At 38.3% G+C, this 27,545-nt stretch overlaps 1 protein-coding gene across 1 annotated transcript; it reads left to right on the top strand.

The window, feature by feature from the left end:
* The first annotated feature begins 474 nt into the window (after positions 1-474).
* cpne7 (copine VII) lies at positions 475-26,984 on the top strand. The gene is made up of 17 exons (XM_068596008.1): positions 475-538; positions 1,599-1,667; positions 1,788-2,097; positions 5,510-5,692; positions 5,908-5,982; positions 8,206-8,280; positions 11,391-11,474; positions 11,562-11,651; positions 11,850-11,948; positions 12,137-12,223; positions 12,588-12,647; positions 13,159-13,292; positions 16,996-17,050; positions 20,291-20,342; positions 20,577-20,710; positions 21,647-21,883; positions 23,030-26,984. Exons 3-17 carry the CDS (start codon positions 1,924-1,926, stop codon positions 23,180-23,182), a joined length of 1,692 nt encoding a protein of 563 aa, XP_068452109.1. The 5' UTR covers positions 475-538; positions 1,599-1,667; positions 1,788-1,923; the 3' UTR covers positions 23,183-26,984.
* Positions 26,985-27,545: the final 561 nt, after the last annotated feature.

Here is a 27,545-nt window from a genome sequence, read left to right on the forward strand (position 1 = left end):
ACACATTAATTACATGGCTGAAGCTGGAGACATCTGATTGATATATCCCAATTGATTGTATTGATATACAACCATCTGTTGAACCTGCAGAGTATTATTGGGGCAAAGAGTTTAACTTCGACTCAAATGAAGTATGAAAGATATTGCTTGTCCTACCCTTAGATTAAAATGTATGTTATTGATTTGGAAATCACATAGAAACTATACCCACATTTTCCGGATTTATCTCAGGCTGCCATGCTTTGTGAACGCCGCCAGATACTCATATGCGTGAAATTCCCCTCTAATACATTTCCATAGCATAGTGTCCTGTTTTTTTTATGCTCAACGTTCAACTGAGCTCCCAATAATCGAGTCCTAGCGAAAGCCCCATCCTTACATCAGCAGCTGGACTCTCCACTCCCCATCCCTCGACAAGCAGAGCCGACTCCCTCCTCACCAGGAGCAACCAATGAGTTGCGGCGGAGAAGGGAAAAAAAGCAGTGTTTTGTGTGAGAGGATTAAAACAAGTGTGCTTAACAGCAAAGAACAACGACAGGTAGGAAGTGAGTTTTGTTTCGCTTTTAACTTGATCCTCGGCAGTTTGTCGCGTGTGGTCAGGGGTTAAGTGCGGGTGTTTGGATCAGCTGTATGTTTTCTTCTCGGAAGTGGTAGGACAATGAAACACGATGTTGTCAAAGTAGACGGGGCATTTATAGTTCTGCGCTTTCGTCGCTAATTGTGATGAGGACGTGTCATGTGACCCCAATCATTCACTGGATTTTTAAGGATTACAGATTTGTAGCTGAGTTGATTTCTTGTGCTGAACGACTGAGACACCATTGAGGAGCGTTTCCTGTATCGCCTTCCTTATTAAGTTGTTGGAGCGAATCGGTAGAGGACGTGTTGCTTTACCAAGAGGGTGCTTCTTCTTCTTCTTCTTCTTCTTCTTTTACATGATAACTTTGCCTTGGCTCATGTATCATAGCTTCTGAATCTGGTTGTATTTCCAGCCTTATTGTGTTAAGTTTCAGATCGATGCTTTCGTGGTTTCCAGACTCACAGCTGGCGCACAAAAAAGAAACAAAAACTAAAACAAAACACGGGCGCTGTCCCTGGTGCTGAAAGCCAACCGTTCACTTGTCTGCCTCTTAAAGAGAATAATGTGACACTTACAGTGAAGGATGCTGGTAGATAAATTCAGCCCTAATACTGTGTTACCTTTAAAAACAGTTGAGCAGGGTCAGACAGCCTTTGCTCAAGGGCATTTGAGGGGCGGGTGCTTGACACACAAACATAAAAATCAATGTCCTTTGTTTACTTTAACTCTGGGCAATTAAGCCAATCAGCCATTGTGTCTGCTTGACTCCTGATTTGATCTGCCACTTTCACTTTTGTACCCATTGTTGAGGAAGGGAGAATATAATGATTTTATCTAAAATTGTTTGTTATCTCAACAGGAACAGGAAACAAGATACGTAGTGGCATGTCGAACATAATAATATAAATATTTATTGTATATTTATGTTAATAGCGTTGTAATTCTGACCTTTTTCGTGTAACTCAGCGTTTAAAAGGAGGAAGCACCAGATTTGACCGTTTGAAACACCTTTTTCCAGGGATCTGATCCAAGCTCCTGAGAGACACAACCCCACCACCTTCATGTACTGTTTCTCGTCATTCCCGAGGTGAGATGATACTCCTCACAAGGGGATAGCTCTGACAGGCAGTGATAACAGATTGGGTTTGCTTTGGTCTCCTCGGACTCAACAGGAATCTTTTTTCTTTTTCATGGCATCTGTACCAAGTCAAAAGAGCCTGTTTCCTGTGGGCGTGCCACGTCTTTACTGAAATCCCTTGACCCAGCACTACCTTTTCCCATCCATCGGAGCTCCCACATCGCACTGCTTCACTGGTTGGCAGCTCCTCTCGCCGTGAGTCAGGATGAATGATATTCTGGAGGCCATCTCCCCTGCGACCAGCCTCAGCGGCCCAGCTACCTGCGTCTCCAAAGTAGAGCTGCGTGTGTCTTGCAAAGCACTGCTGGATCGAGACACGCTGAACAAGTCAGACCCATGTGTCGTTCTCATGGTGCAGAACAACGGACAGTGGACAGAGGTGAGCACACCCACTTTTTAAATTTAAATCTGACAAATACAAAGAATCTGACAGTTACACCAGTTGGGAAAAAGTGTGAAGCTGTTCATCCCTATAATAAGCAGAAGTATGTAGCTTTTACAAATTTATCCACCATCTATTATTAATCTCCCTATCTGAGTCATTAACCACATTATTTAATGTGTAAAGAATCGTGCCTCGAATCCCACATGAATAGAGTTTAAATTCAAATTGCAGTGTCCCGGGGTGATCTGGGCAACATGATTTCTTGATGGTTACACAAACTTGTTGTACATAAAGAAACTGAGAGTCCAGTTGGACAGCCTTCCCTCTGTTGTGTCAAAGCTCAGAGTTGAAGATGAGGCAGTGTGTGAAATGCTATATATACATTGGGATGAATTTTCCGCCCCACTCCAGTTTAACCTCAAACCTGTGATGTCGCACAAGCTCAACCAGGGAGATAAATCTGTTAATGGTTTGCTGAACTTGCAGCTGTTTATCACTTGAAAAAAAAAAGCATGGCTTACACAACAGATGTCTGATTCAGAATGTAAAATGTCAAATGCAGAGTATATTTTCAGAGAAGGCGTGAACACTGTCTGTCTCCACATTTCACCAGGCTACAGCAGATTGTGTAGTCTGCACAACTGTGCAGTCTCTCTATGTGCCACTGGTCCATGTGTGGACAAACAGTGGGTTGTTGATAAACAGTGGGATGAGGTGTGTTCCAGCTGAAAATGTTTACTTTCTTGGATTAGTCCCAAGCTGATTTGGCGCGTAGGCAGTGGGTCTCTCATTTCCCTGTTAATGAAGTCCTTTAGTTCATTAGGGAAAGCCAAAGCTCAGGTCTACATTAAGTAGAGGATGTGTTTAAACACAACAGAGGGTATCTAATTACACACATTGTCTTTCCCTCGCTACCCCTTGTCCAACAAAAAGAGAAATCTCAGATTATTGTCATTGCCATTTATTGTTTGGTTTGTATGAATGTGGAACCTCTAGACACTATTATGATAAAAACACACGGCAGTGTTGAGCTCACAGTTATGGATTTTTCTTGGTTGTAATTTGATAGCAGGCTGTTACATGAAATGACTGACCTGGGTTCAATGTAGCATGTATGAGTGACTATTTTTAGCTCCACTAACTGAAGCAAATTCATATGATATTAAAAAACAACTACGCACATTCACACAGTGCAGTATTAGAATTACACTCAGAAGAAACGTCTGTCTGTCTGTCTGTCTGTCTGTCTGTCTGTCTGTCTGTCTATCTATCTATCTATCTATCTATCTATCTATCTATCTATCTATCTATCTGAGACTTGACAGTCATGACAGTGTACAGAAGTTGTCCAATCCTCCGCTGTCAAATCCATCAGTACTGGGAGGCACCATAAATTGTTTACTTACGTCAACAACTGAGTAAGAAGCTGAGCCCACTCCTATCACGTCACTCTCTTTCCCTTTTTTTGAGCTCATTCTCTGTGAATTTGACCTGCTATTTGTCAAACATTTACTTCAACACAATATTTCACCACCTCTTCTACTTCCAAGGACAAACTCAGAGGCCAGGTGCAGGTGACTTTAGGTTTTCTCCCGCAGAAAATCTGTCTTCTATTTGTGTAAACTGGACTCTACGTGTGCCGGTGATAGTGAGTTCATTCGAAACCAGATATTTCCGCTGATATCTGACCTGAGCTACAAGGGCTTGTTTTGATTGAGCAACAGCGACAACGCTCAACTGACCTGGTAGAACTGATTAGAGAAAACCTTTGTTTCTATGTCAGGGATCGCTCTATAATTCTGGCCCTACTCCAACAACAAACAGGCGTCACAGACTTCGGCACCATCTATCCTTCATCGCTCTGAGGAGCTTTCATCAACAAACAGACTCATTCCAAATCTGTCGATCCAGATGGCACAAAGAGAGGAGGAGATGGCAGGAGAAGACAATAAAGAGAAATGAAGATGCATGAGGCTGAGGAAGCCAAGTCCCAGCTGGAAGTTCTTCTCTTACGTTGTGATGTTTGCCAGAGTGAGAAGGAAACAGTAGAGCAATCCCTGCTAGCCATCCATCGCATTTGTAATTGTCTAATACTAATAATTAGTATTATTGTTTCCACAAAGCTGAAGTTAGGTGGATGTTAACTAGAGAACTAGTCAGGTTACAGAATTTTAAACCCAGTTATTCTTCAGTTCAAGAAGATGTGAAGATGTGAAAAACAAACCTATACATCTATCTATCTATCTATCTATCTATCTATCTATCTATCTATCTATCTATCTATCTATCTATCTATCTATCTATCTATCTATCTATCTATCTATCTATCTATCTATCTACCTATCTACCTATCTGTCTGTCTGTCTGTCTGTCTGTCTGTCTATCTATTTAACTTTTATATGACGACCACTTTGGAATACACTGTGTGAAAGCCTGTTGTCATGAAGGTGGGGATATCCTGTATTAGTCTAAAAATGGAAATAATGTAATGACACACATTTTCTCCCCTGGGAAGTATTCACAGTGGGAAGTATTCACAGCGTTGCACTTGTTTTGGAATGTGAAAAGTGACAGAAAAAGTGGATGAATAATGAAGGAAGACATCATTTGAGAGAGGTTTTAACCAAGTTTATAGTTTCACCTTTTCTGAAAAGACTATCCCTAAACCAAAGCAAGAAGATAAGACATCGGAGAGTCACCATTTTCTGATGGCACGAGGTCACAAATATGGACTTGTAGCCCAGTATATGACTATTTTTAGGATGACTACTAAGAGACATTTACTGATTTGAAACCATCTATAGACCTAAGATCAGTCATTGATTGAACGTCAATGTCTCAGATTATACCTTTGGATGGGTCTGTTCTCTTCTGTGGTTTGAGTCCAAAAACAAACACATAACTACATATATCATGAAGATCCTGAGTGTGTGGATTTTTGCTGCATTTTAGCCATTATTAAATTACTTATATATTATGTTCAATGATGATTTGTCCTTGTGACAAATTGGGCGACACAGACATGTGTGTAGAGCTGCGTGAGCGCAGAATCCTCCTTCGTGAGCAGATGGGGCTTTGGAGAGCTGAGCTTTTCCTTGTCAGGCATTGAAAGGCAAGCGTGGACATTTGTATGCTGAGATTGAATGTCCAAGCCCCCTAAGCTTCTCTCATACGATGGTATAAGAGAAGAGGAAATGTAGTAACATCTGCCCTTCTGTAGTTGCTGGTGTTCCTCAAAATAAGCAGACTATGTTATGTTTTCCACTCCTGTTTTCCTGTGAGATCTGTAAAAGCGCTATCACTCAATAAGGTCCACTTTTGCTTTAATCACACATGTGGTGAATTAAAATAGAACATACAGCATTACAGTGGTTGTGTATTAATTGAAAGTGTGTCTTCCTCTCAGCTGGACAGGACAGAAGTGATCAAGAGCAACTTGCATCCAGTCTTTGCCAAGGTTTTCTCGTTGGACTACTACTTTGAGGAGGTTCAGAAGCTGCGATTTGAGGTCTATGACATCCATGGCACGCACAGCATTGGGACCCGCGATGATGACTTTCTGGGTGGGGTGGAGTGCACTCTTGGCCAGGTAGGCAGATAGTCTGACTAATCTATGTATTTCAGTTGTGCTAGTTCGATTCGTGCCCTAAAAACTGTAATTTATCTGCCTTAAAAAAAAAAATCTAAAACATGTTGGGAGTAAATATACCTGATGCTGGTGTTGATGATATAGATCCCCATACTTTGCTTTTAATTGCTATGGAAAACTCAAGATCAAAAATGCGTTCATCTTGCTCTTCGTAGATTGTGGCCCAAAAGAAGATGGTGAAGCCATTGTTGCTGAAGTATGGGAAATATGCTGGCAAATCCATCATCACCGTAGGTTTCTTACTTTGTGCTTGTGACCTTGCTGCTCTGGTGACTGGCATTTCTAGATGGCTTAATGTTAAAAAAAAGTGGAAGTTAGTAGCTAATGGCCAGTGAAAATTGAAAGAAATAATAAATGGCAAATTGATGGGTAAAATGGATTTCTGTATTCATGTGAGTTTGTTCCCAGTGTCACATCTGTTCATTCTCAGGCATAATAATAGAGTTTCATTAAAGATCCCTCATTACCCTGACAAACAGTGTGTACCTCTATATGCACTCATTTTTAAGACCATTTAAAAATAATTTCTTAGAACAAAGTTGAAGACGCCACTCAAATAATAGCTGTATGTTGCTGCTGTACATCTTTGTTTGGTTGTTGTGTGGCGGTAGCTGTTAAAAGTACACATCCTCTCTGAGTACTTTCTATGTATGCTATTGTCTATTAGTGGTGCCATGGAGCTCCATTCATGCACAACATGCCAATGCACACAGGGATGTAAGAGGAAATGATGCATGTATAAGAAACTACATGTGTCTGATGTGGAAAGAAAAGCTGTTGGTTCATTAACCACAAGCCAGTGGTGGTAGCATACAAAAAAAGCAAAGCTAGTTTGTACAGAAAGAGACACGATGTAGATAAGATAAGAGGTCCTGTACCTGCAGCACCTTTATGCAGGAAAAAGTTACAAACTCATCCTTATTAAATCTTTGTCTGCCAGACTTTCTTTTCAAACCAACAGACCTTTCTTTTCAAACAACTGTAAGAACTCTCACACAGGGATTTTGTTGACCAACTGATGCACCATCGTTACATTTTATGCATGTATTACGTTTTTTTCCGTACACATCAATAAATATGTTTTTATTATACATTGTTTCAAACAGTAAGCAAGTATTATGCGGCAAAAGAAGCAGAAAACCTTCTGCCCCTACCTTTTATAATGATGTATCCCTGGACTTGGTACCTGTCAGGACAAGCTGTCTGATAAAAAGTGCAAGTTTCCTACTTTGCCATTCTCCATTGTCAAGGCGTGTGAAGCCTGAGCCGACTCTGCAGTTACAGTTTCGTCAGTTTGATGTAAAGTTTATGTGAGGTTCAAAAAGAAGAACGGGCTGTGCTCGGTCACACAGTCATAACTCAGAGCTTAAACACAATGTTCGTGCTGTTATAAGCATATTCATGTTTACATGACTAATACTACACTAACATTCATGTTTACATGACTAATACTACACTAACATTCATGTTTACATGACTAATACTACACTAACATTCATGTTTACATGACTAATACTACACTAACATTCATGTTTACATGACTAATACTACACTAATATTCATGTTTACATGACTAATACTACACTAACATTCATGTTTACATAACTAACACCACATTAATATTCATTTACATGACTAATACTATACTAATATTTATTTACATGACTAATACTACACTAATATTTATACTTACATGACCAATACTACACTAATATTGATGCTTATATGACAAATACTACACTAATATTGATGCTTACATAACTAATACTACACTAATATTGATGCTTACATAACTAATACTACACTAATATCGATGCTTACATAACTAATAATACACTAATATTTATGCTTACATAACTAATACTACACTAATATTCATGTTTACATGACTAATACTACACTTTCATGTTTAGATGACTGATACTACACTAATATCCATGCTTACATGATTAATATTACACTAATAGTCATGTTTACATGACTAATATTATACTAATATGCATGTTTATGTGACTAATACTACACTAATATTCATATTTAAATGACTAACATTACACTAATATGCATGTTTATGTGACTAATACTCATATTCATGTTTACATGAATAATGTCCATCATCCCATGTTAGGTAAAGCCACTTCACTTTGTTAACTGCTTACCACAATGCAGCCGCTGCTCAAATAAATTACTTTTAACAATGGAAAATAAAGTGGTGTATAAAATCTGCCATAAAAACAAGTGTTGTTGTTTAAAATACTGACATATACCTTTCCATTAATATCATAGATAATAATGATCTCACTGCAACCAAATGTAATTCAAAATATGGAGTTTTAATTTCCGGTCATAACAGCGTAGCTTTTATGAGTTTTTTCTTTCCTGAGTCATAGATCATGTGGTTGTGATTTCTTGCCGTTAGCACAATATTACTGACAAATCATATTTCCTCTCAGGTGCACTCCGAGGAAATTTCTGGCAACAACGGGTATGTTGAGCTCACTTTCTGTGCCAAGAAGCTAGATGACAAGGTGAGTGGAGCACATGGTTTTGATGGTAATACCAAGACAGTTGATATTTTATTAGATATGATTGAACAGAGATAGTAGCGGCAGCAACGTGATAATCGTGATGCTGAAGTGCAACCTTAAGACAGTACCCACAATGTATTATGTATCCAACTATGTATAGTACTATTTTCTTAGTCATTATATCATTTCATGTTTAAACGTGAGAAAAAAAGATAATAACAAGTAATATCACACCTTTGTAGAGACATAATGCTTCAACATGTAAAGGTACAGTGGTCCTTTGTCAACATACAAATGTTGTGAATTAAATGACGGCATATCAAATAACAAATATTATTTATTTGTTGAATTCATATGACTTTAGTTTGAGTCTGTATATCACTGACCTTAACAGCTCCTGCTCTCACGCTGTCAAACTTTACTAAAGGCATATTTCAATCAAAAATACAGCGGGAGCTTACATCCAATTACAACTCTGATGATCGAAAGTTTCTCCTTCTTGGGAGCGAGCGTTAGGATGCCACACTCACAGCCTGCCCTTAATTCCAAGATATATTGGGAGGAAAATTGAAATTTTCTGCTAAATGTACATTTATTTTTGAGATTGCCATCTGCAGTTTCCTGTTACTCTGAGAGTGAAATTTAACCTGATTCTTACACAAGAGTTTTTTTTTTTTAAGTGCATCTTTCCCTGCATGTGATGTTTGCTTCATATATCCAATGTGCTACTGGAAGTATTACATTTCTGTCTGGAGAATCCACCCGCATGCTTTGTTTAAACTGATTACAGCTGTGGGCGCATCACTGTGCAGCAATGCTGTGTAATCATGTACCACAAAGACACAAAAGTGTTCATGTTTTCACTCTGAACGAACATTTCAACCGCTTATTTGGAACAGAGTTTGGTTCTGGATGCCAAATATCAAACAATAAATGATAGTCTTTCTTTAAACACACAGACAATTCCTGTCTGGTTAGGTAAACATGTTTGTTTATTTACCCAACCAAATGATGTGGAGGATTTCCAAAGTAATTTCGTCAAAATTAACAATGAAAGCTCTGGTTCTGGGATATCTTGTTTGGCAGTCTCACTGAATGGGGCTCATTTATGCAGCATGTGTGGCACATTTAGAGAAGATGGGTGTGAGCTATGCTTGCTGCCACACATACAGGTTTAGAATTCATATATATATATATATATATATATATATATATATATATATATATATATATATATATATATATATATATATATTTCAGTAGATGTAGGCAAATGAAAGCTTAGTGTCTCGTTTCCACGGGACGAATAAACGACACAAAAACGCTCAAATGGGTTTTCGGTTAGATTTCGCTTTTTCACCATGTAATGCTACTTTCAGAATGATAACAATAGTAATGGCAGAACCCACAAAATCAATGATGAAGTTTTGAAGTGTAATTTAGTCACTTGTTAGCGATCGCCTTTTTAAAGAAACGTAAAAGCTTAAATAAATGTAAAATAATTTCCCGGTTTTAGAACGCATTCCTGCACAACTCTGGGTCATTGGACTGTAACTTTAACTCGTTAATTCATTCAGGTAGTAACCTGTTTCCCGTTATTAGAATAAAGTTACCATTATTTGATTTCATCAGGTGTAATACATGCTAATTTTTTTAACAACGCAAATTAGCAGCCACTAATCTGGCAGGTTGATGTCAGCATAAGAGTTTATCTCACAGACGATGACTGAAGCAGCAAACAGTTTCTAATTAGCTGCTTGTTTTCTGTATCACCTCAACCTGCTGTAGATATTGAAGGATCACATTACAGATGTAAATGACCAGGAGGATTCATGATGAGATAACATAACTGGCCCAGGATTAGATTTTGACATCTGCGTCCATGCCGCTGATGACCCCTGGCTAGCGGTTGCCGTGACAACAGAGAGAGAACGCTACAGCTCTTTTTTGCTCAACTCCCCAGGGAGATGTGTCTGGCTAATGTGGCGGGGAATGCAGCATTAACTGTCTCATTTGGTTTACACAGAGCCCCCCTCACCCGCAAATCCCCGTTTCAGCCGCCACACACACACACACTCACACACACACACACACACACACACACACACACACACACACACACACACACACACAGTAATCATTTGTTTTCCTCCCTGAAGAATCAATTGACCTAAATAATCAGTGTTGCTCTGCTCTCAGACGCCTGTACTTGAGATGGTTTAAGGTGACCCCAAGTAATGGTGAAAATCTTACTCATGTTTTCAACTTATCATGGTATTTACTAACACTGATGATAGTATGGACGCAGCCACCGCGGAGTTAACTCAAATGCAAGATGTTAATAATTACTCTGTTTTTATGTTGGGCAATTTCCAATGAATTTTGCATGTCGCAAGTAATAGAAAGTTTAAATGATACTGCGCTTCAACTATTGGTTGAAGAAACCAATAATTTTATTTCAGAACTGCAATGAAGGCTGTAAGGAAGGAAATAGCAGGTCAATGATTGAGGAAAAAAAAAGAAGAACCAGGGAATGGCAAGAGCCGGAAGCATGTCAAATATTCCTTAAGCTTCTTTCTGACCAAAAGATTTTTCCTGAATATTGATGGTGTCCTCTCCAAACAGCCACCCCGCTGTGCTGTAAATGTTATGCTTGCTTCTCCATGACCTTTAATCACAGAGACAATCACCTCTGCAATCAGCAACAATACAAATCAGTGTCAACAGCCATTTATATAAACAGTTTCCTGCTATACAAACCATCCAAAAAACCCAAGATAAGTATTGAAATAACCCAAATGCAGATTTTTTTAATAGCTATGTGCTTTTTCTCAAATTTTGCTTGTGTAAAAGATCAAAGTGTCAGATTGTATGTAACATCTGACACATTCATCTCTCTCAACAAATGAAGTCAAATGTCAGTGTTAAATGTGAGGTTTTATGTGCTATTTGTTCTAATGAAATAAATATTTGTCTCAGTGAGTCCTGCTGACTTTTCCTGATTTGATTAAAAGCAATACTTATTAAATATACTTTCTAATCTTTCGGCTCCATCGTTACAAGGTCCTGTATTCAGAGTCAGTAGTTTTGATATTCTGTTCTCTCTGCAGGACCTCTTCAGCAAATCAGATCCATTTTTGGAAATATACCGAATCAACGATGATGGAACCGAACAGCTTGTGCACAGAACTGAGGTACATTCCTCATATACACGCTTCAGTTTAAGCGATGGCGTTTTTCAGCAGCTTTGCTTCATATGTAATGTGTTCCTACTCTAACAGGTGATTAAAAACAACCTGAATCCTGTGTGGGAGCCCTTCAAAGTGTCTCTCATATCTCTGTGCAGCTGTGATGAGGAGCGGAAGCTCAAGGTAAGAGAAGTTTAGCAACATCCACATCAATAAGTCCTCATCAGTAGAAGACACAGGTGTCAGGATTTAACAGTAATAGAATAAAATACTTTCATTGAATCTTTTAGGGATCATTTCATATATATTGTGGGGATACTGTATATAGGGCCAAACCAACAGACAGAAAGTAGTAAACAGTGTTGTCTCTGTGTGCCACAGTGCCTAGTGTGGGATTATGACTCCAGGGGAAAACATGACTTCATTGGCGAGTTCTACGCCACATTCAGAGAAATGCAGAAAATTTCCAGTGGAAATAAGGTCAGTGAATGGAGAGGCGGAGCAGAGACAGCCGTGTAACCGTTTCATCCATTTCCAATATGCCTCTCATTTTACTCTGCTGAAATCCATCCCAGATGAAACACATGTTGTGTTGCTAAGACTTACCACCAATGTTCACAATGCCGCTTGTTGCTCCTGTTCTTTGTCTTCCTCCTGCTTTGTTTAAGGTTACGTGGGATTGTATCAATCCCAAGTACAAACAGAAGAAGAGAAACTATAAAAATTCAGGAGTTGTCATCCTCACTGACCTCAAGGTAGGAATCAGTGGAACCAATCAGTGTTTTATTTAACATTATGAAATAGGAAGAAAAAAATTGTCCTGGAGGCTTTTTGTTGTAAGAAACAGTTGCTAAGAATTTGAGCAACAGTATGAATTAATTGTAGCAAGAAGTCATTTTATGCATATGCTTTGAACATGATTTGGTTTCTCGTACTGTACAGCTAAAGAAGAAATTTCACAGCTGCCTTAACATAAGGTGTTTTTAGTTCCTGTTTTCTGTAAATATATCCCCTCTTTATCCTTTACTGTCAACAGATTTAATTCAAGGTAATTCAGTTTAAAGACCAGATGCTTCTGAGCTTTTGCCTCAAAAAATGTTATGTTTTTTTTTTTTGCAGCTCCACAGAGTGTACTCCTTCTTAGACTACATAATGGGAGGATGCCAGATTCACTTTACGGTAAATTGAGCAGTCTGTTTCGGCACGCTAGTTGTATGAATTAGCTACTGTCAGTTATTTGTTTAAGATCATATTGCTAGAATAACAAACTTTGGTTTGGCTTTTTTTTTTGGTGATCCGTTATCATGCGTTACACAGGGAATGTTCCATTTTCTGATTGTGAAAGATGACAAAGTAATTAAAATATATTTGTCCTTTTGGTCCGCCCTCTTATTCTCGCTGGATCACTGAAGCAACGAATATTAATTAAGAGAAATTTTCTCTCGTAGATGCAGTTCCAAATAGTTGAAATAGTTGCATATTGAGATCTACTGTGTACTGGAGCTGTAGCTGTTTCCATATATGTGGGTGTAAAAAGCACAAGTTCTTACCTCTGATTATGCATATTTGAGGCTCGCTCATGCAGCATTATTTAAAATATCATAAGCAGCCAAATAAAAATGTCAAGCAGCAAAATAAAAACTTAATTGATTATGTTATATTGTTCATGCCTCACATTTCTTTCTACCAGGTTGCCATTGACTTCACAGCCTCCAATGGAGACCCCAGGAACAGCTGCTCTTTGCACTACATCAACCCTTACCAGCCTAACGAGTACCTGAAGGCTCTGATAGCAGTGGGGGAGATCTGCCAAGATTACGATAGGTTTGTCAGTCTTTTGTTTCTCATTAAAGGCTCTTTTTCGCACTTTTGTAACTTGAGCGATTGTCAGTGTCTCCAGGCCTTGCACGCCATTTTGATGGGATCGCTCACACTGAAATGAGCCACTCTATCTGAATCACAGCAAAAGGTTATGGAAAGGAATGGAAATCATGGAGGACTGAAACAGAATGGCACTACATATTGCAAGTCATCACATTTCTGCTCACCAGTTTGGTTTAGAGCTGATGGAACTGCACGGTTGGCCGCTAGCTCCTCCATTTCATCACATTTTTTTTTACTGAAATGTATTTTGTGTTGTGAACAGTCTCTCATTGTAAAAGCAGCAGCGGGTTACCACAAATACAGTTTTGCTGACTATCTTCATCATCTAGACATTGGTGAATGTATTTTAATCTATGTTTAACCATGGCAAAGTAATGCACAAGAGAGTGTTTGTACCTGGAAAATTAGAGCAAACTAATTTGGCCTTCACTGGCATTACTTATGCATGAGGCTACTCTGGGGCTGAAGCTGGTGTTTGGTAGCAGCAGTCAAGGACACTGACACAATATTCTGGACACACTTGACAAACCATTTTGTCAAAGTATCCACCACTTTACAGCTTTTTACAACCCATCAAAAAGATTACATTTGGACCTTAATAGACACATGCATTTTTCTTACTGAACTTTCCAACATTTTGATGAATCTTTTTCTAATATAACTTCTCGCTTAACAGTTTAAAAAAACAGATAATGTTAACAAACACCACATCTGTAACAAATTGATTTTTGCAAAGAAGACAACAAACTAAAGTAAAACAATGTCTCTGTCCTTTACTTTTTTTTCTGGCGACCACTGAAAAAACCTTTCTTACTATAATGAACTCCTCAATATCATGGTTTCATGTAACTTCTATTTATTGTCAGAGAGAGAGAGAGAGAGAGAGAGAGAGAGAGAGAGAGAGAGAGAGAGAGAGAGAGAGAGAGAGAGAGAGAGAGAGAGAATACAAGACCTGCGTCTTTGCTGTTTGTAAGGACAGTGCTCACTGCGGGAGGCATTATTGGTGAAATGACAGCGTGGTGTAGAATCACATGAAGGTGCAGCACAGCATGGGGCCTTAAAGGACTCATTGAAGACAAACTGGTTAATATAGTTTTCAGATTTTGGATTCAGTCATATGCATTTTCGTTTTGATAATTTGGTTTTTTTAAAACAAATATTAAACAACGTACACATGTACAAATAACATTTTAGTTATTGGAGGCAGGCTTGCAGGTACTTGCTAATTCATTGGACATCGTTAATCATATGATACGTGTCGGAGAAAGACCCTGCCATTGTTCAAAACTGAGCTAGATGAGGATTACTACTCTTGATTTATGCAGATCCTATTGAATATCAGGGGAACCCTGTCTGGCAAATGTTAGCAAGAGATAGCATTGGAGACACTGAAAACCTGCCTGAAAATGAGCAGTTCTTTCTTGTAGATTTATAATTTTATTGTTTACTAAACATAGAAGAGCATCATACATGGACACATGATCAGTGACAGCAAGTGTAGGCAGCCATTCTCTCTTAAGTTGCAATTATTATTGAGGTGTAAAACTACGTGGGCAAGCACACCTTTTAGCCTTTAGTGAATATAGGTGATGTGGGATTTTAGAGTCCTTGCAGAGGAGTGCATTATGGAGCTGGAGTGACGAGCTTTTGTCTGTGTGGGCAGAGGCTCGCTTACCTTGCTGAGAGGGCTATTATACTGGGCACATCTCCCCGTGGCGTTTCACGTGTGCTGACAAAGAGAGAAAACAAGGACCATCCTGAACTTAATAGTGAAATACATATAATGAAAATGATTTGTCAGTCTTCTCTATCCTCATGTCTGGGCTGACGGTACTGATACCTTTACACCTGGAGAGACAATAGGCAATCTTTTAAGACATTTGTGAATTGTGCAGAGAAATCAATTAATTAAAGTTCCAAGGGAAAACTTTTAAAAGTACGGAAAGAGTGAAGAGGTCAAGATAATGAGTGCTGCACAATACATCTCATGATGGAATTGGCTCAGTATGAATAATTTCTTCCTTATAAGAATATTTTACCTTAACATTATTGCTCTTCATTTGTTAAACCAATATAATACCAAATAAAACGTGTATATTTTTGCATCCATTCAACATACCCCAGTGTGTTTGAAAGGTCACAATAGTGGGCGTAAGGGCTGTATTCAGTGGATGGCGAATGGTTATGGGAAAATGGATTAAAAAAAAAGGTATTGAAACCATGTAAATGTTAAAGGGGAATGTTGAAGAAAGACAGTTTTGAGTGCTGTTGTATCAGTTTCCAAGCTCATTGGACACTGAAATCTCTTCAATTGTTTGGAACATTACTGGAGTGTGTTTGTATCTGAATATAGTACAGCACATTAGCCAGGATATGTGGGGAGATTACAGAGAATAAAAGTTCACTCATTCAAATGTTTTTTTTTTGAGAACAGAGAATAATGATGTTAACCAAATATGTGGTCAAAATGGCTCATATTCAGTGTCTTCCTAACTAAGCCTACAGGCAGTTGCTGTTCCCATTTACAGCCACTGTAAATAAACACTATTTATTAAAGGTTATGGAAAAAACACCAATTACTTTCTTTTTTTCATCCAATGTCCTTGAGGAGGAGCAATAATAGTAAAATTGCTATATATATATATATATATATATATATATATATATATATATATATATATATAAATGTCCTCGTATTATTACAAATGTTCAATACTACTGCTTCTACTAGTACTACTACAGATACTCATAACATAATAACTTTTTTAATGTTAGTGTATTACTAATGCTGCTCCAACAACAGTGACTGACACTGCTACTAGTATAGTAACTCAAACTTGCCAAAGTAAAGTTGCTTTTGTCAAGAGGTCACAGTTAAGCTTTTATTCACTCTGCCAGTGTTTATATATGTCCACATCCATCAGAGTTAATTAAACGTCCGCTGCATCAAAGCCATGTTAGCTCTATGAGTGGACAAACAAGTCTCCAATCAACACTTGTCAATAAACCAAACAAATCAACATTTATTAACAGTGTACATTTTACTGTGTATTTTCCAACGCACCCACACTATCTCCAGAGTAAATGAATCAAACGCATCATTTCACAATTCTGTCGAGCTTGAGATGTTATTTGTGATTGGGCTGGAGATTTGGGGTCGTATATACACTTCCCACAATGCAACTATTTTTAAGTTCCTCCTTGCCTGGTAAAAGCTTGTGTCTTTAAAGAAGGAGTAGATAAAGTAAGCCAAACGAGAACAGCAAACATTTTACACACATGCCATGAACATATTTTTTTTGTATTGTGATAGTTTCTTACAGCATTGGAGTGGTGCACGGAGGACAGATTTTGGTAGACATGTATCTATAATGTCTTTGTCATAATGTAGAACAGAACGTTAAAAAATCCTAATCTTGTTTTACCCTCCGACCTTATTTCAGACTTTAAAAAGCTTATTAAAAAACATTGTCTTCACGATGAGGGCATTCAAGCTCTTTGCATTCACAAAATGCAAAAAAAGCACAGGTTTTGCCTTTGAAAATGTGAACATATGGTAGGCCATCAATATCTTTTGGATCACTGGCAAAAGCTATTCAAGTGCAGTAAATGTTCATGACGGGTTCATTTGCTATCTTTACAGTGACAAAAGATTTTCAGCTTTGGGGTTTGGTGCCAGAATCCCTCCAAATTATGAGGTGAGTATCTTTCTGCATATCTCTGCCCTCCTTGTTTTTCATTGATACTCGACTTCCCCTTGTTCTATTGTGTTCCAAAACACTGTTTTTCCCTTCACACAAACAAAATTATGAACGTATTGCATGGTTTTCCACTACCCTTGGACTTTAAACTAAGCATCTGACTTCCATGACCTGTTGTATCACACAATTTGTCATTCAGAACTACTATGCTTTATTTTTATTTATAAGCCCCATGCCCTAAAATATCAACTTGTCCTGAGGAAATGACATGCACCAATGAAATAAAAGCCCCACAGTGATGATGCTCAATTAACATAAGAATTCATGAGTTTGAGAGCGTTTGTTTAAGCAAATTGAACTTCGAGAAGCAAAAGCCTTCGGTGATTCTGAATTGAGCCCTGGGGAGATGGTTTGACATGTGAAGGGTGAGTGTGTGTGCCCACGCACGTGCGCGCACACACACACACACACACAGACACACACACACAGTTGAATGACTATTCTGTTTGATATTTAATATCTACAACGGCATATTTATTTTATGTGAAATTGTACTGTACAATGTGCTGACATGAAACACTGATCATTATCATTTCAACCATGCAAAGATTTGTGGCTCAGTAAGTGCAAACTAATAATTTATGAATTTACCATGACAATGACATGCCCTGCAGGAGTCAAATTTATTTTACTTCATGCTGTTGCCAAATTGTAGTCGGTGGTGCAGGTGAATGCTAATTAAGTCATTGTACTAATCATGAACCCGTCTCACTCATAGGCTACACCTCTGTGCAGATGTGATGGACTAGTATATGCTGCTTGAAGTGCACTCTTGTCTACATAATAATGGATTCTGCATACAAAGTGTGATTTGAATACAAACAATAAGATGTTAATTTGCCAGCCAAGGATGCATCTGATAGTGAGTCTTGAGAATAAATGTTAAGCCCCACATTTCATTACAATAACTATGGGCTATTGTGTTTTTTTAATTTAATGCCTCAGAAAACGTTTACTAGTTAAAGCTGAAGTTTGGAAGATGATATCACTTCTGTTTGAATATATTTAGGAAGAGTTTAAGGATGCATTCACATCTAACTTGTTTAGTATTGTTAACATGGACTGGTGCGTTTGCCCGTTTAGTGCGATTTTGTTTGTTGCTGGTGTAAAAGCTGTCCATTTTTGCATTAATTTAATCTTCTATCAAATTCATCTGCTTGTTGCAAACTGTCCAGGAAGGGACGTATATAGCTATGCAAATCATATGGTAACCATGGGGACATGTATGTATGTGAGTGCGGGGCTTTCCCTTGAACAATCTGACAGTCGGAAGCAGTGCAGAGTATTGAGCGTGCATCCTACTGCGTGTACTTTATCATCTCAATAAGTTCATTAAAAATGAGTGACAGCGATAGAAATCCCCTCAGGTAAAATGTTCAAGACGTCTCTTTTCATCCTGTCTCTACCTGTAGGTCATTATTCATAACAAGCAGTCGCTTTGCAGGCAAATCATACCTGTTAATGATAATATCTCTTATTTAGATTCTGATTCTAAAAAGTCACGATGTATCACATTTTTCCTTTGTCAGGTCCAAATGAACACTTAACAATTCTGCTTCACTGGGATTGTGTGGTTGTGGTTTGATTGTATTTGTTTGCCGGTGGCCTGCCAACATAAGCAACTACCCCACAACTGCGGTTAGATTTCAATTGAAATGATGCCAAATCCTGATTAGAGTTGCGAAGCATGTAACATGTTACACAAGATGCAAAATCACCTTTTTCCAAATGTGCGCTCTCCTCTTCAGAAAACACAAATACAGAACTATCTCAATGGAAATAACCCAAACTCACAGAACTGACTCTTCATCGCTTTGCTCATAGTGAGAACACAGCGAAGACAACGACGACAATTGGATTGTAATACTGAATGGCAGAAAACATAGGTGTAACAAATATCATCACAATTTCATTTAAGTGTCTCTATAAGCTATGGCATTGAACCTGCCTGCACAATACCAGAGCTTCACAAAAGGAGACACTAAATGAAATACAACCATTATTAATGTTATTAGTTACGCCCGTGGTTTTCACGTCAAAAGGTTAGTCATGAAACAGGCCTGTTAAATGAGCTACAAAGCAAGACCTCGTCTTTTGCCGTGGACCAATACAAAGACAAAATGGTGGTCTGTATGATAATAATAATAATTTTTCTAGGACTACTAATATCTTTCTATACACTGACTGATTGCCGGTTGCTAATCACATTAAAGAAAAAAAAATGATTCAGAAGAAAGTAGCCAGCTGGAGAAGAGTCAGCTGTCACTGATCTGGCTGACAGGCGGTGCTTGCGGGAAAAAACGCTTTTTAGTTGTCAAGACGGGGATTTTGTTTTTGCCAATTTAACAGCTTTAAGATAATCAAAGTAAATCTGACATTTGGAATAGACCAGATAAAAGAAGATGGGTTGCAATCTTTTAAAAAACAGTTTTTAGGCATGTAGTGCACACTAAATGTTTGCCACTGTATAGGGGGATGAAATGATGATTCAAGAAATTAGTTGTGTGTGTGTGTGTGTGTGTGTGTGTGTGTGTTTGTATGTGTGTGTATGTATGTGTGTCTGTGGGGGAAGAGGGAGGGGGTCTGTCCACAGCTAACTTTGCGTACTATTGGACTCATAAACCTCATATTTTTTGTGGTACTATGTATGTTCAAGGACCTCTTCAAGGGCATTATTAATGGCTTACTCGTAGCAAGTGACCAACAACTGCTTCAGGAGCAAAGTACATTTCCAGGCCATCTGCTAGGCAAACAAGCCTATGTAGTTTGCATTACGCCACATTTTGGGCTTTGTCATGGCTCAAAAACTGACATTTTGCACCTAATATGAGACTTGTGAAATTCAACTACTCTTAGTTTAGCTCAAGACACACCTGACAGAGATCTGCACTCAACTAAGTGGACTTTTCTAGTTAATTTGCATGCATAACGTATCATCATGCTTGTCTGTTGTGGTAACAGTATACATGCATACATCCAAGGCAAACATTTTGTCAATTCTCAAGTTATGCATTAATTTAGTTCATGATTTAAAAAATGACTGCCGAACTAATTAACCTGCCTGGTTGCGAACTGACTCCCAGTCCAGGCCTTCACAGAATCCAAACATGGAAGAAGCAAAAAGCTGCCTTACACACCTAGCAAGTATTTCACAACTTCCTTTTTCTCAATCTGCAGGTGTCCCATGACTTTGCCATTAATTTTAACCCAGAGGATGATGAATGTGAAGGTAAGGAATGGCTTTGTACACTAGTTTCCCTAAAAAGTATCAGTATTTAACTTATTTACCTTGTGAGGCAGGAAACCTATTTAGGCCTCTTTTACTTATCTGGGAGACTATAGTGTATAATTTATTTGACTGTACCTTTTTTAGTTTACAATGATTGTTTAATGATATGCATATTTAATGAAGTGATAATGGTGTTGATTGACTTCACTTTGCTCTGTGCTCTCTTTCAATCAGAGATCCAGGGAGTGGTTGAGGCATACCAGAACTGCCTTCCTAAGATCCAATTGTATGGCCCAACCAATGTTTCTCCCATCATAAACAGGATAGCCAAGCTGGCAGCAGGCGACGGCAACATTAAAGATGCTTCTGTGAGTGACTCTTTATACCATATTAGAAATATATGGATGTAATACAGGTTTTGTTGAAGTGAATCCCTCTGCGTTCCCAGAGTGAGTAGCCTCTGGTTCACCTCGCTGTTAATAGTAATAATGCCCTACGGCTCAAAAAGAAAGAAGGGGCCCACTCTACAACAAATTAGTATTCTTTAAGTTAGGGAGTTGTATATACTATATATGTATATTACTGATCGTTTTTCTGTTAGAAATTACCTCATTGACTGCTGTTCAATGTGACTTAACGCAAGTGGCAACTAGCTATTGTGCTCCTTATCACTCCTTGATATCTCTTTGGGGGTAGGAAAACAAGTGTTGTATCTATTTAGACTCTTAAATTACCACCGGCTGCATGGAGATTATGTTCTTCTAAAATATTACACTCTTGTAATTGCACTGACTTCGAGGGCACACATTAGAAATACACACTCTCAGGACATTGAGTTACTGCCAGCTTACTGCCAATAAAGACACTAACATAAAACTAACCACTACTCACAGGGTAAATTGGAAACTATCAGCGCCATGCTAATTTCTTGTATTTCTTATACTCTCATATTATAGGGCTTATGGATACATACATTCATTTCACACATACACACATAACATGTCTCTTCTGTAGATGATGGTTTGTGAGTTAGTCCCATGTGTTTTATTTTTAATATCCTCCTATTTGATCTGTTCTTGAGCATCTTAATTCAATGTAACATTTTAATAAAGTGCCATAAACACATAGCCTCCACTGAGTAGATAAGGATCTACTCAGTGGAGGCTGTAAAATGACCAAAGATAACACAAAAGGCCTTTAGACCACAACATGCACTGTTCTTTCGTGTAACCACACTATGCTGTTAGACTGTGGTTCATGTCCAAAGGGTTTAATACATACTGAAAGCTTGTATCTTCTTCCAGCGGTACCACATCCTGCTCATCCTTACGGATGGTGTGGTGACAGACATGGCAGACACGCGTGAAGCTATTGTGCGAGCCGCCTACCAGCCTCTCTCCATAATCATTGTTGGTGTGGGCAATGCAGACTTCACAGACATGCAGATTTTGGATGGCGATGATGGAGTTTTACGCTCACCGAAGGGCGAGTCAGTCCTGAGGGATATCGTTCAGTTCGTGCCCTTCAGAGACTTCAAAACGGTCAGTTCTTCTCTCCGTCTGTCAATCTTCACTTGTTTACTTTCAGCTTCAACCACACTCCTTCTGACTGCTGTGCTAGCGATGCTCATGGACATTAAATATTTTCTACATAACGTCCCCTTCACTTGTTAATCAAAAGAGCATGTTGCAAGCTTATACATTGCCAGTGCCACAGATGGACATCATAGACTGGAGGAGAGCCAGAAAAACAAATCTACTAGCTACATGCAATCTGCAACATGTCAGTAGTGCAACTACACTGTCTGTTGTGGATTAGAAGTATTACGTTCTAAAAAAAACATTTCCGAAAATTTGCATTATGGTAGGCCTATATATTAGAAAACAAACTGAAAAAATGAGTCGATAAAGCTATTAAATCCAGACGCTTCCATACAGGAAACAAGGTGATGAGAAGTGAGGAGATAGGTATGATAATTATGTGAATTATATTCTATATATTGTCTTCAGGCATCATATCTCAGACCAGTTAAACACCTTTGGGAGAGTTTGAACTGGTGCTTTGCATAATGGTTTTCCAATACCATCATCAAAACACTGTAAAAGGGAAAACATGTTGGTCATTCCTCTGAAAAAGTTGACTCTTACAGAATCTATGCAATCCAGAGCGTGGTATCCAATATGTGAAGGTAACCTAATTATGTGTTTTTGTAAATCACCCAGAGTTTGAGAAACCACTTACATTGTCTTAAATCACAACTGCAAATTCCAAACTGCACTCCTTTTTTCACACCGTGAAACATTGTTATGAATCTCTTTATTGCACAGGACTGTGTATTGTTTTTGAAAATTTGCTTTAACGGCATTTTATACAAACTGGTTTAACAATGTAATGATGAACTCTAAAACACTCCAACGCAAACACTGCAAGACATATGATATTTTTGTTGTCGCTCTCGGGATGTAGAACTGAATTTTTAACAGAACAGTTACCCTTGAATACAATGTCTGATACTGACATACCTCCTTTTAAATTGTTTGAAACAAAGAAAGTAATCCTTAGACTGTCGATTTTCACTTAAATCGGGAATATAAAATACTTAAAAGCTTCACTGGTAAATGTTCTACATTAAAACAATATTGAACAGTTGTTTTGACATCTCCAGATGTTCTCTGTCTCTTTTGCAGGCTTCACCTGCAGCTCTGGCCAAATGTGTTCTGGCAGAGGTGCCTAAGCAAGTAGTGGAGTACTACAGCCATAAGGCCATCTCCCCTATGTCTCCTTTGAGGGACCTACTGACCCCCATCCTCAGTCCTGTTGCCACTACCCCAACAGAATAACCAGCCTTCCTGCTTTTGGGACCAAGCTTTGACCGCAGCACCAGTCCAGCAAACTGAGAGGGAGAAAGGACGCATACCTTGCGATTTTGGAGAAGGATTAGAGAGAAAATCTTTCTAAAATGTGTTTTAACTCATTTATTTCATTAATCACACCTATCAAAGTGTTTACACAAGGACAGTACGAGAGAGGCTGTGAGTTACATTTATCTGCTGGATCCAGCGCCTATCTCTGGCTGTGCAAACATGACCATCCAGCTGTTTCAGCATCATGAGTCCTGGAGGCTTGTGTTGTTGTTTTTCCCCCCTGATTTTTATGCATGCAGGCCAATCCCTCAGTGCTGATCCATCCATCGGATGAAGGCTTATTATTCCTGACTGGTCTTGAAATTCAGAACCTCTGTCATTTATGTTACTGTTTTCCTTATGTCGTATCTTAAGATAATTTGGAGATGTACTGTGTGCCACAATGAAAATGAAATTGCCCAATTTATAAATACTGACAATATTTAATCCAGATTGAATTACAGGAAGTGTAAATATTGCTGGCGGTGGTGCAGGCAGATCTCTTATTTCATTGACCTTTCCCCATGTACCTAAGTCTGTCCATCTGCAGGATTGACCTTATTTTAGATGACAATGAGACAATATTTTCAGACATACACAGGTCACAATTTCAAATCCACCTACCATGAATTGACATTGGGACAGACTAGAGGCAAATCATAAATTAAGTTGAAATCTCAACAAACTCCAAAATGTGCTGTCTATAATAGCGTGAAACATGAATGACACCAACCCTAATACCTAGCAAACAGCTAGCAGGGGCAGGTTGCCAAGTTGGTGTATTCTATAAAAAATAACCAGCTAATCACCCAGTAATCAGGCTTTCTTAATACCAGTTTGGGAAACCGCAGCAGTGGAAAAGTCTGTCACCATTTCAGACGTGTTCACCTCGTACATCTATGAAACTGCAAGTGACATAACTACCGCAATGTGATGTATTTGCTGTAGCTTGAGCTCTCTATGCTTCTTTCAGTTACAACAGGGAGCAAATAAATCATAGCAAAACAGAACTTACAGCCTGGTTTAGTTGGCAAGATACAGTAGGATATGTGTTTGGGTTTCTGCCTTTTCTGAGGTTATGTCTGAAAAAAACCTGGACAACATTTTTCTCCCAAGAGAAGATGAACAACAGCCACATTTTGATCCTTTGTCAGGTGGCTACGCTATAAACTGTGAACATCTACATTGTTTGTTATTGTTGTCATCCCTGAGCCAGTCGACATACAGGTAGCATTCCTCATGTTTTTGCAGTGTGTTTCATTATTTTTCCTTTGAGCTGCTTTTTATATTCAATATAATTCTGCTTAATGTTTCATAAGGGATTTGTGAACATAGTTTAAATCTAATGAAAGCACAAAACCGATCAGTTAGTGCTGTAAAATAATAAAATGTGAAAGAAGTATCATTATTACCAAAATTCCTCAGTGACGACTGAAATGTTTTTTTTTTACCATACAATTAGTATTAAGGGTTTTCTCATCAATGTGCATCTCCAGAGCAAACTGATCTGTGAATCTATTCTTTTCATTTCCAAGAATCTTTTGTCTGCAAGGATCAACGTTAACTTGATAGGCTGCATTTGATTTTTTTGTTTCATCATATTAAAAAAGATCTAACCTTCACGTACCTTGAAATGTTTCCTTAACTTTATCAAGGAAATATTTTCAAAACACAGATTTCACCTTGAAAGTAGATGACGAGTCAATTTATTATCAAGCATCTGTAAGAGCAAAATGTTTGAGATTAGAATTAAATATGAATCCCACAAAGTCTATAACAAAGCCAAGCAAATTATTTACTGTAATGGTCCTGTTTCTTGTCTGTCCCTTGGGTTTGAATTGCATAAGCAATCTAGTATTGTTAAAAAAAAGTAAAATGTGGATCTTTTTGATCCAAAGAAAGCATAATATATTCCTTAAAACTGAAAGATTTTATGAAAAGAACTAACAGTTGTTACACGTACCAGCAGCCTAACTGAAGAGCATCAGAGACATACATGCTCTACCGTTTAATTCCTCACCATTCACAATACAGTAATAACAATACTGTTTGATTTGGCAGCGGTTGATTTGCTGCCTCTTATATTCACACCTGAATGCTTTGTATATGTGCTTTGGGCTTTTGCATTGATCTGATATGATGTATTTGTGCTCTGAATGACGCTGAATGGCAACAAATTTAAAAGGACAAAAGCCATGAAATGCATTGGAAGAATATCTCGGCTTTACGCAGCTTCTCTAGCATACATGTTTTAATCTGACTTTGATTGGTCCTCTCGAGCTTCACCAGCCCTCCCCAGATACAGACTATTGACTTCTCATGACTGCACCTAAAACAGCCAGCTCTGCTGTTGGCTGCTTTCTGAACTCCTTTGAAGATCACCTATTGAGGAGTCTTCTGTCAGTGTGGATCACAGGATGGAGCCCATTGATTCAGCAGGTCTAGATCTGAAGCCATACTCTGTCACTTGATTGTAAATCATCCTGGAGGGACTTTGGTCTCGCGATGATTCACAGGTTGGAGTTATAGATGAAAAGGTTGTTTATTGAAAGACCTGGTTGCTCCTGTGTATGGTGACCTTTTATATTTTCTCATAGTAAAACAGTCTTCTCAGGATTCTTGGTTTTTAAAATACATTCAACACAAAGTATGAGCAAAAAGTTACCCATCTTGAATTATAACTATCCTAAAAAACTGAAACATTTAACAAGCTTTGTGCTTTCACAAAAACCTGGCTACCTTTTCTGATTAATTACGACAGGAAGTGCAGATATCAGCCCAATTTTTTCTCTCTATTACCCGTATCTTGGTATTGCCTGAAATTACAATCTGCAGCATCTTGAATTATGAATTACCCTGTACTCTTAACTTTTCAAATGTGATTTTACAATTGACCTCAGAAAATTCCTATTTGTATTCCTTGCACTAAATGTATTTTTGAAAATATTTTCTTTTATAATCAAACAACAAAATAAGTGTTTGTCATGCTCTTCTGGGGGATAGCCGAATTACAACATGTGGATGTCTTATGGTAGTGAAACATGTGAAACAGCATGGGTGCAAGGGTCTTTCATGCCTCATTTTATTAGCCCCAAACAAATAACTCTTCATACCTGTTTTGAAAATGCTTTTTTAAACTGTTTTGTTTTCATTGAGTTGGACCCAAGTGCACAGCAATTGGGTGTCTTATTTACTCCAAAAAAATTCACAACGTCCCTCCCCCAGACCGCCCCAAAAAAATCATATTTAAATAAGAAACCGTCATTTGTACCAAAGTGGTCCATCTGCAGTGAACGGAAACGCTGGAGACATTAAGAGCACAGTTCATGTGGCCATCTTGCACTGCGGATTAAAAAAAGCTGGGAAGAATTAACTGAGCTGCTTATTTTCCCTTATCTATACTTGCACCATTGTCCGACAAAATTAACAAGTCGTAGGATTTATACCACACTGATGTATTTGAAATTTCTCATCCACTCTTTCTATCTTTTTCTTTCACCCATCCACTACTAATCAGGATAAGGTTTACAGCCCATACCCATAATATGCAACTGGTATAATTGCAGGCCGCATGGGAGGGAAGTAACCCATGCATCAATAGTAAATATTTGATTTTTTTTTTTAAAGCAAGAAAGGGATTTTTTGCATGCTTACTTTTATTGTTAAGCTGTGCTGTTCAGTCGTTCCTTTGGGTCTTATGATATGCTTGTATGCAAGCCTGCTTTAAAACAAACCTCTGTTCTTGTACTTTATGCTTGCAGTTAGGTCAATAAATCTCATCATTTAACTGAAAAGGTCTCTGTTATTCCTTATCATATTGAATAAAACATGTTTTGAGTGGGAGACACAAAATTGTATATTACATCTGTCTGCTTTTATCTGTCAGTTTCCTATGACCCTATCCGCTCATGTCACATTTTGTCATTGATCACCACTGTACAGACATAGAAATGGGAGACAAATATTGACACGCTTGATAAAATGCTGGTTATGTTCTCATGTATACTTGCCCTGTGTGGTTTTGCTGCGAATGCTGCAAGTTTTTGTATGGGAAGAGGGTCTGAGCCTACTCTTATTCTATCAGACAGCTCCTTTCATTTAACGGCTATTGTTGAGAGCACTGAATGGCGGTTGTTTCCATGGTGACACCTACTTGTGGGGAGACATAGACCTTCATTTTTGTCAGATTCAGGGACAAAGATTCAGGATGTAGTGAGGACTCTGTGAGGGGACTATTTGCGCATTATTATGAAAAAGATGAGGCTTTGATAGTTATGGCTGCTGTCCTTCGCAAGGCCAC

This window comes from Clinocottus analis, unplaced genomic scaffold, assembly GCF_023055335.1.
Source record: "Clinocottus analis isolate CAN_PGR_092001 unplaced genomic scaffold, fCliAna1.0.p SCAF_33, whole genome shotgun sequence".
NCBI classification, from domain to species: Eukaryota; Metazoa; Chordata; class Actinopteri; order Perciformes; family Cottidae; genus Clinocottus; species Clinocottus analis.